We start from the raw sequence: 9,647 nt of genomic DNA, 5'->3' as shown, positions 1-9,647 counted from the left end.
AGGGGTGGAGGGGGGAGAAGGAAAGCAGGGGTGGGGGGGAGAAGGAAAGCAGAGGTGGAGGGGGGAGAAGGAAAGCAGGGGTGGAGCGGAGAGAAGGAAAGCAGGGGTGGGGGGGAGAAGGAAAGCAGAGGTGGAGCGGGGAAAAGGAAAGCAGGGGTGGAGCGGGGAGAAGGAAAGCAGGGGTGGAGCGGGGAGAAGGAAAGCAGGGGTGGAGGGGGGAGAAGGAAAGCAGGGGTAGGGGGGGAGAAGGAAAGCAAGGGATGCTTGGAGATGGTCCCCTCCAGGGCAGCTAGAGGAAGACGGACCCTTAGTGAGACCACGGGCAGAACAGGCTGGGTGAGCCCCTTCCATCCCTGATACCCAGAGGCAGCATCCTCTGTAGTGCTGGGTGAGCCATAGGTGTGGCTTCAGCACTGAGCTTGTAAACTGACCTACCTTGAAGTCGGCCACCAAGCCAAAGGTGTCTGGACCAGGAATGACTGACAAACGGCTCTCATGGCACCATCCCCCCACCCGAAGGGTGGACATTGTTCCATGGCCTGGCCCCAGTGAGGCCTACAGGCCTTCCCGACGCAGCCTTCCAGACCATCCGGCTAGTCCATGGGGATAGCAGATATGCTGCAAGCTTTCTGATCCTGAGTCTGCATCGTCCTCGGCACTATAGCCTGTGACCATAAGAGAAGAGACTGTTGGGGGCTTTGTCAACAAGCACAAGTTCCTTAGTCTCACGGACTCTTGGCTAAGGAGAGAGCCCCAGGATCATGTCTCCACCTCCACCTTATCCAGGATTCGCCCTTGGGGCACCCCTGGAAGGCGCTTGTGAGCTGCAACCTCATTGCTCTGCAAAGTGATGCAGTTGTTTATTAGAATTTTTTTTTAACAGAACAGAGATCTGTTTCCTTGCAACTCTGCCCACAATTCCTGATGTCAGTGTACTCACTTCTCCACCTGACAGCCCTTCTGATATTTTTGATATTCGAAGGGCATGATCATATTCTCAAAGTCTTCTGATCTTTAGTCAGAACATCCTTCAGTTATCTTCATATGTCGGGAGTTTCTCACTCATCACCATCCTTATCACCCTCCCTGAGATGTTTGCTCATTTGTCACTTTCTGTTCAGCCAGCGGCTGTGACACATCAGGCCCCGTCCCGGGTGCTGGACACAGCAGTGAATGAGACAGACTTTGCAGGCTGCAGGCAAGTTCAGAGTCCTCTTACAGTGTGGATTCAGTTTAAAGAGATGTGACTGGCCGAGACTGGTGCCTGGCATGGATTCGTTCATGATTCCAGGACTCTGTTTTCTGTGGTGCCTCTGAGAGAGTGCACGGTCCCTGCTGATTCAAAGAAGGATGAAGGGCGGAAGAGGGACGGGGAGCTGTGTGCCCTAAGATCACATTGCCTTTTTATGCTAATTAACATGCTTTTAGCTCCTACTGAGCTTGTAGTTAACAGAAGCTTCCAGGTCTTTCTTCACCTGAACTGTGTCTAAACCAAGTTCCCTCCACCTTCTATATTTATGCACTTTTTAAAACCTAGATGTTGGGCTTCACATTTGTTCCTTGTAAATTTCGTCTTGGTGATTGCAGTCTACCCTCTGGCCTTTAAAAATTATCTGAGCCTTGATTCGATCATGCAGACCAGTTTACCCTTCCCCTATGTGCTGGCCCCAGTTTTCTAACCGGGTGTTGAATGAACTGGATGGACTCTGCCAGGTCCCTCCGTGCAAGGCTGGAATCAGTCCATTGTTCAGCTGTGCCCTTTGGGGCCGTGGTTCACTTGGCTCTGGTTTTTCCTGTATGTTCTCTCCTCCAACGCCCATAGCTCCATCTTGTCTCCAAGATTTTGTTAGAAGCCGTCAAAATCCGTGCTGACTCAAGATGCACTGTGCTGCAAGTTTTCCCCGGGTACAGCAGGCTCATAACCCTGTTACAGAGACAAACGCTGTGCATTTCGAGCCGTGCTGGCCCCTGGGACTCACCGCTGCCTTTTCTAAGTGCTTACAGATTCTCTGTTTAATAATCCATTCGAGAAATTTTTTCAGGGCTCGTTGTTGGGCTTGGTGTTTGCAACTTTGAGTGATCAGCCCTTCTCTCCTCTGTGGGAGCACCAGGACGGAGCAGCCTTTGTCCCTCCCCAGTCTCAGTTCCCTCCCACTGCCCCTGTGGATCTCGAGTGCAGAGCTTATGCAACTTCTGAAGGTCGTGTCAACACCCAGGGGCAGAACGAGGCTGCCTTGGGAACTAGGGTAAATTAAAACAGCTTGTGCTGGAGGACCCTTAACAGCAGATGAAGGCCTCTCCCCAGCCAGAAAAGATGGAGCACCCGCTGGGTGGGGCCCCACTTTCTCACTGGAAGGAGATGGTGCTCTTCTTTTTTCTGTCTGAGTTGTGGCCACCTTCATACCAGTCTGTCATGGAACACCTAAGCTGCTTGGGTGCCTGCTGGTACTCCCAGCCCTGCCATGCCTGAGCGCCCTGCACACGAGGAGCCAGGAGTAATCAGGGCAGACTCATTAGGGCACGGGGACTCCTGGATTGTGAAATTGGCTCTCTGGGGGCCAAGGCCTTCTAAAGTTGGTGGAGGTGGCTTTGGCTTTTAGGGTCCAATTCTAGGCCATTCATTCCAACCTTTAGAGAAATCCCAGCATTCCCTAGCCCAGAGTCTGCAACCCCTCTACCACCCCACATCCTCCTCCTACCTTTCCTCATGAACCCCAGTTGCGCCTCTGCCTTCTCATTCCTGTGCATCACACAGGCTCGTGCGTGCCAGGTGGATGCTGAGGCTGCTCTGAATGTGGAGTGTGGCCCTTGTGGGCAAGGGCTGGGTTTTTGGAGGTAGCGGAGCTACAGGGGCGACTGGGAGGAGGATGTTGTGTTACATACACATCAGAGTTAACTTTGCAGTGAGAGCGGCCTTGCTGTGGCCAAAGAACATGGAAAAGCATGAGTGGGGTTGTGTGCCTCAAAGCATCAGGCATCCGGGCCTCGGGCACCGGGAGCCAGCCACAGGGATGTCTGGGGAAATGGCGTTCCATGAGATGCAAGCACACAGGAATGCACTTGGTACATCTGGGGGACAGCAGGGCAGCTGGTATCACTGGGCCCACCCACACCAGGGAGGATGGGAGCGGGTGAGGAGCTACACCACACAGAGCCCATGGGCCGTGGTCAGGACTCAGGGTTTGCTCAGTGAGCCGTTCACTGTGCAGGGGCAGTTCCCTGTCTGAATTTAGGTCCAGCCTTGCCAGTCCAGCCTCCGGTCTTGATTCCCCCTCTGCAGAGGCCACTTTGTCTGCTTCACGTGATCATGAGGGGTTGTGAAATGCTTGCCCCATCAGTAGCCATGTGTGCATGTGTAAATACCATCCTCTGTGTGCCCTGGAGGCTGTCCTTCAGATAGCATGTACAGGTGCCAGCATAGGGTCTGTCCCTGCTGAGAGTGCGGGGAACTCAGTACCGTCAGCTCCTCGCCCCTGCAGGTCAGATTATCCTTGTAGAGGCCACATGGATGGTACCAAGATGGGCCCTGGCAAGCAGGTGACCCTGACTTAGGAGCCCTTGCCTGAAGGCCTGGCCTGGCAGGCCTGCTGTTAGGAGCAGGAGGTGTGCAGGGGGTGGGGAGCAGCCCCAGCCTCTGTGATCTTCTCCGTGGCAGGATCTCCCAGCGGGTAGAGCAGAGCCGGAGCCAGGTGCAGGCCATTGGAGAGAAGGTCTCCTTGGCCCAGGCCAAGATTGAGAAGATCAAGGGCAGCAAGAAGGCCATCAAGGTAGCCCCCATGCCCCTGTGTCCTAAGGCTACTGGGCAGTCCCTCCATTTCCCCGTACCTCTGAGGCTGCCCAGTCTCTGCCTTGCTGTCCACCTGTACCTTGGACTTTCCTCCTGCCCAGGCTCCCAACCCCACCCTCTCCTGCCAAGCAATCCTAGCCCCCTGAGCCTCTTGGGGCCCCTCAGACTTGTCCCTGTGTCCACAGGTGTTCTCCAGTGCCAAGTACCCTGCTCCAGAGCGCCTGCAGGAATATGGCTCCATCTTCACAGGCGCCCAGGACCCTGGCCTGCAGAGACGCCCCCGCCACAGGATCCAGAGCAAGCACCGCCCCCTGGACGAGCGGGCCCTGCAGGTCTGCTGGCCACGCACATAACATAGCCCGGGTCACACCAGGAGGACTGGATACTGGGGAGGAGCCGGGGCCACTGTAGGGTTCTATCCCCCGGAGGAGGCTGACTGGGATGGGGTGGCAGCTGATTAGGCTCAGCAGTAAATATTCACCATCCCTTGGCCATCCTGGCCCTCCCAGGAGAAGCTGAAGTACTTTCCTGTGTGTGTGAGCGCCAAGCTGGAGCCTGAGGATGACGCCGAAGAGGGACTTGGGGGTCTTCCCAGCAACATCAGCTCTGTCAGCTCCTTGCTGCTCTTCAACACCACCGAGAACCTGTATGGCCAGAAGGCAGGGCCGAGGGGTGTGGGCGGGAGGCCCAGCCTGGCTTAGTGGGGACCCAGGGCATCAGACACAGGTACAGCACATAGGCCAGGAGCCAGGGGTGACTGGGGTGGCTTGGCTTGGGAGGTCTGGGACCCCACAGTGCACACTGTGCCCCTGATGATGTGGAGAGGTAGGTCAGGAACATGGGCTCAGGACAGCAGGTGTCAGCTTGCCTGACCCCCATGTCACCCCTGTAGGTACAAGAAGTATGTCTTCCTGGACCCCCTGGCTGGTGCTGTAACAAAGACCCATGTGATGCTGGGGGCGGAGACAGAGGAGAAGCTGTTTGATGCCCCCTTGTCCATCAGCAAGAGAGAGCAGCTGGAACAGCAGGTGGGAGGGGCGGGGCAGGGGTGGGGACAGGTGCAGTGGCCAGGGGCCCTGCCAGGGCTCCTCTCCAGGCAAGGCTGTTGAGCCCCTTATTCCACCCATGGGGGGTGCACACAAGGTCTTGTTGGCTGCCCCTGCGGGTCCCTGTCACCACTCACATGTCCCTACCTCATCTTGCAGGTCCCAGAGAACTACTTCTATGTGCCAGACCTGGGCCAGGTGCCTGAGATTGATGTGCCATCCTACCTGCCTGACCTGCCCGGCATTGCCAACGACCTCATGTACAGTGCCGACCTGGGCCCTGGCATTGCCCCCTCTGCCCCTGGCACCATTCCAGAACTGCCCACCTTCCACACTGAGGTAGCTGAGCCTCTCAAGACAGGTGAGCTGGGCTCTGGGATGAGGGCTGGGCTAGGGACCTCCCTGCTCACATACCTTCTTCCCTAGACACCCCACACTTTGTGTTTCAGACCTACAAGATGGGGTACTAACAGCACCCCCACCACCTCCACCGCCCCCACCACCTCCCCCAGCTCCTGAGGTGCTGGCCAGTGCACCCCCACTCCCACCCTCAACCGCGGCCCCTGTAGGCCAAGGCGCCAGGCAGGACAACAGCAGCAGCGCGTGTCCTTCAGGTGGGAGCAGCTCGTTTCTGGTGTGCTCTGTGCACTCAGGTGGATTTTCTGCGGGTTTGTTCAGTGGTCAGAAATCCTCGATTTTTTGAATAGTTCCCATTTCAAATATCTTGTTCTACTTGGTCCATAAAATAGTAGTTTTCAAGCTGTAGAGCTCTGGAATTCTCACCTCTAGTGCGCAGGGAGCCTGAACAAGTGAGGCTCTGGGTTCCCCATTCCTAGTTAAACCAATGGAAAGAAGGGGTCTAATAACAAACTACAGCAACACATTTTTCAGTGTCACTGAAATTACAACATTTCAGCTTTACTGTTCTATCTCCCAGTCTATCCCTAGCATCCAGAAGTGGCACAGAACCCCTCTGCTGGCTCATGTGTGCCACTGAGACTGCCCAGCTCTGCAGGGTGGGGGCTGGAGAGGGAGCAGGGAGTGTCGCACACAGGATGCCTGTGCTCAGGTGGTTGCAGAGGTCAGTGCCCAGGCCCTACACAGTCTGCAAAGGTCCAGCCTCCCCAGCACGGGGCTCCTCGTTTGAGGGGAGGTGCCTTCCCTCCCAGCAGGCTCTTGGCACAATAAGCTTCCCCAGGCCTGCCTGAGCAGCCTTTTCTCCTTGCCCCGTTCCGCACCTCCCAGCTCCAGTCCAGGGAGCTCCCAAGGAAGTGGTCGACCCCTCTGGTGGCCGGGCCACTCTGCTGGAGTCCATCCGCCAAGCCGGGGGCATCGGCAAGGCCAAACTGCGCAGCGTGAAGGAGCGAAAGCTGGAGAAGAAGAAGCAGAAGGAGCAGGAGCAAGGTGAGCGGGCCCTGGAGCCTGTGGTCGGAGGGCCTTGGGCAAGATGGCCTCCTCTCCTCCAGCCCTGAGTCCACTGGCTGTTTCCTGCCCATCCCCTGCCAGCAGGCCCCTGCTTCCCCTAGGGCACAGGCTGGACGCCCTGGCCCGCCAACAGAGGTCCTCAGCCCTCCCGCCGGGGCCATGGCTCCTTCCTGGTTTCGGAGCCATAGTGGAGCTCTCCTCTGTAAGCGCACCCAGCTCCAACTGTGACAAGGAGAATCTTCTTCGACTGCTGAGTGGTCCAGGGCAATGGTCAGCCCCCGCAGCCTCCTGAGATACTTTTAGAGACTGGACCTGAGGCCTCTTGAGGCTACTGATGATGCCTGCTGCGAACCCAGACACTGGTGTGATGCGATGCACCTCTCTGGGCCAGTTTCCCCATCCGTCAGTGCTGCACACCCTGGTCCTGTCCCTGAGGTGGCTGGGAGAGTGCTTCTCAGACATAACCACTTTCTCATCAGCCTGGTGCTGGGCCAGTGATAGACTGAGGCTCCAAGCTAACTGGGAAGCACGGTGGCCTTGGAGGGCTGGGGAGTGTCACGGGTGGGGACAGGGAGCCACGGGTCGCCTGTGACTGAACTCTTCGCCCTAGTCTATGGCTTTCCCGTTGCAGTGAGAGCCACGAGCCAAGGTGGGGACCTGATGTCAGATCTCTTCAACAAGCTGGTCATGAGGCGCAAGGGTAGGAGGCAGGGCCGCTGCCCGCCCTGGGCCGGCCCGTTGTCACTCTCTCCTGCCTTTTTCTTCCTGTATTTCAGTCTCTGGGGGCTGGGGGAACCAGGGTTTCCCACCAACCACCCTCACTCAGCCTTTTCCCTCCAGGCATCTCTGGGAAAGGACCCGGGGCTGGTGAGGGGCCCGGAGGAGCCTTTGCCCGCGTGTCAGACTCCATCCCTCCTCTGCCACCACCGCAGCAGCCGCAGGCAGAGGAGGACGAGGATGACTGGGAATCCTAGGGGCCTCCATGACACCTTCCTCCCCCAGACCCAGACTTGGGCTGTTGCTCTGACATGGACACAGCCAGGACAACCCGCTGAGACCGGCTTCCCTGGGAGCGGGTGGTGATGGAACCAGCACTGTGCGGAGACCACCTGCAAGGAGCGGAAGGCTGGCCTGAGGCCACACGGCTGGGGCGGGGGCTTCTATCTGCCTGTGCTCCACAGGGGGCGGCTCCACCCAGCCTGTACCAGTGTGTTCTTCTCTTCTCTAAGGAGGCTTCCAGAGAAAGCAGCACACAAATCAATAAGGAACTGAGCAGAAACCAACAGCGTGCTTTTAATAAAGGACCTCTAGTTGTGCAGGATGCAAACGTCTGGGGGTCAGTGACTTTCCTCCTGCCCGTTGGTCCCTAGGCAATGGGGGCAGAAGATCCCAGCTGACCCATTTCTCTGGGGTCAGAGGGAGGAGAGAGGTGCAGTCAGCAGGGGCAGCTGTTGCAGGCGGGAGGAATAGTCTCCCACAGAAAAAAGCTTTCAGTGACAGACACGGGGTCTCTAAAAATAGTCATGCTGAGAGCCTAATGGCCCTTGGCACCATTGCTGGTGTTGGAGTAGAAGGTGTCTTGGAGTTGGCTCAAGTAGTTGAGAGGGAGGGAGGTGCCATCGACTTGGAGGAACTGGCACCAAGCCAGGGAGATACAAATCCAGGCAGGGCTGTGGGGCAGGTTAGGGAGCAGGGCTGCAGGAGTGACTCAGGAAGGTGGTGGGGAAAGTGACAAGCACCCCGGGCGGGAGCCCTGTGGCCATGCGGATCTTTCTAAATTGAGACTGGAGGGTGAATAGTCCAGGGCAGCTAACTGTAGTTATCATAGAAATGGCAGAAGCAGATGCGTCTGCTCCATCTCGCCTCTAAGAAGGTGGGCAGGACAGAAAAGGCAGCCTCCTGCAGAGGCCCAGTGAGAAGCCTGGCGCTCAGCCATGCGGGATGGAAGATAGATTCGATTCCACAGAGGGGAGCTGCCCTGGGAAGACCTCAAGGATGGCCCAGACCTACCATTTCTTTGGGGTTCACTTGCTTTCTCCAGTGGATACTAATGCTTGTGTCTGGGTCCTGGCAGCACTCTGGACTCCACACTCTCCTGGGTTTCACCTTTGTAGCGCGATCCCTGCAGACCAGGCTCATGACAGACACTGTCTCCAGTGGGCAGAGCAAAGGCGGCGCGGCACCAGGCAGTGGTGCAGTTGCCTGTCAGGAAGAAGGTGCAGCACCAGGCAGTGGTGCAGTTGCCTGTCAGGAAGAGGCCGACTTCTCCTGGTGAAACTGGGCAGACAGAAGGCAGTGAGAAATGCCATCTCGGGGTGGTGGAGGCTCTCGGGAAAGGAAAAGGCAGGACTGAACTTCCACACAGTAGCAATGGCCGAACCAAAGGTGGCATTGACCTGCATGAGGGCTCAGATCCAGGCTGGCAGCTTGGCCAGGACGGGGCCGGGTGTGTCACTGGTCCAGGAACACTATGCTGGCAGAATCCCTTCGGTGCCTGATGGTCCTGCCTTTGTGGGAACGGAGGCTCAGGCTTTGAGTCACAGCTGCCTCCCCAACAGCACATTTCCATGTCATCTTCCTCCCCTTCCTCAGCCTCAGGTGGGAGACAGGGCAGGCAGCCCCCCTTTCCTCTTCTCCCCTTCTCCAACCCCCGTCTGTCCACCCAGCCGGAGGCAGCCAGGCTTGCCTATGGACCGGTTGGCAGCCTTCATGCGCAGGTTCTCCACCAGCGCCTTTCTTGGGGGCCCCTGGCTGGGGCTCTGAGCTGGGGAGTGCAGGGGATGATGTGCAGGAGGAGAGTGGCACTGAGGCACCTCACTGAGAGTTTGATACCACAGAACAGCTTTCTCTGGGAGAAGTGCAATCCCGTGCCTCAAAGGCACAGCAGTGAGACAGGACAGCGGTACCACCTAGTGGACACCAATGGGCCCACCTGAGCTGACCCTTTCTGACTTGGGGCCCCAGGAGACAACAGGACTGATGGTGCATCTCTCCCCAGGCCCTGTCTCATCCCAACACCTAGGGCACAAGAGGTTGGGGCAGGTGTCCTTACCCGCTTCATGGTGCCTCCCAGGTGGTGCTCCCCCCAGGCCTTCCTTCACCACTTGGGTAAAGTGCACGGCTGCTCTCCACACAGATGTGAGCTCTGCTGCCCTCTGCCCAGGCTGACCTGGGTATGGGGAAGGGTCTGGAGAGGCAGGGGGAGACCCCTGAGATCCCTCCTCTGGGCATGATTTGTAGGAGGAGAGGAGATCACAGAGAAAAACATCTGCACAGCCTCTGTCATCTCCTTAGTGAAATGAGAGCCCCCATTACTCACACACACGATACCCTTTTTATTTGGCCTTTCCTGACTAGGAAAACTTCTAAACATGGTTTCTTAAACATTT

The 9,647-nt window shown here is 57.3% G+C and overlaps 1 protein-coding gene across 2 annotated transcripts in view; it reads left to right on the top strand.

The window, feature by feature from the left end:
* Nucleotides 1–7,579, top strand: part of LOC105535623 (WAS protein family homolog 2) — a 19,193-nt gene extending 11,614 nt beyond the window's left edge. The window contains exons 3-11 of one of the 2 annotated variants that reach the window (XM_011974766.1): nucleotides 3,656–3,767; nucleotides 3,973–4,119; nucleotides 4,297–4,433; nucleotides 4,680–4,815; nucleotides 4,993–5,194; nucleotides 5,283–5,447; nucleotides 6,085–6,237; nucleotides 6,890–6,958; nucleotides 7,099–7,579. In XM_011974766.1, coding sequence (XP_011830156.1) covers nucleotides 3,656–3,767; nucleotides 3,973–4,119; nucleotides 4,297–4,433; nucleotides 4,680–4,815; nucleotides 4,993–5,194; nucleotides 5,283–5,447; nucleotides 6,085–6,237; nucleotides 6,890–6,958; nucleotides 7,099–7,232 — 1,255 coding nt within the window. In that variant the 3' untranslated portion in view covers nucleotides 7,233–7,579. Of the gene's footprint in view, nucleotides 1–3,655; nucleotides 3,768–3,972; nucleotides 4,120–4,296; nucleotides 4,434–4,679; nucleotides 4,816–4,992; nucleotides 5,195–5,282; nucleotides 5,448–6,078; nucleotides 6,238–6,889; nucleotides 6,959–7,098 lie in introns of both variants that reach the window. The other variant, XM_011974765.1, reaches the window with a different exon arrangement.
* The last annotated feature ends 2,068 nt before the right edge of the window (nucleotides 7,580–9,647 follow it).

Source organism: Mandrillus leucophaeus, unplaced genomic scaffold (assembly GCF_000951045.1).
Source record: "Mandrillus leucophaeus isolate KB7577 unplaced genomic scaffold, Mleu.le_1.0 Scaffold1487, whole genome shotgun sequence".
NCBI classification, from domain to species: Eukaryota; Metazoa; Chordata; class Mammalia; order Primates; family Cercopithecidae; genus Mandrillus; species Mandrillus leucophaeus.
The sequence above is the reverse complement of the archived record's forward strand: the minus strand, read 5'-3'. Positions and strand labels throughout refer to the sequence as shown.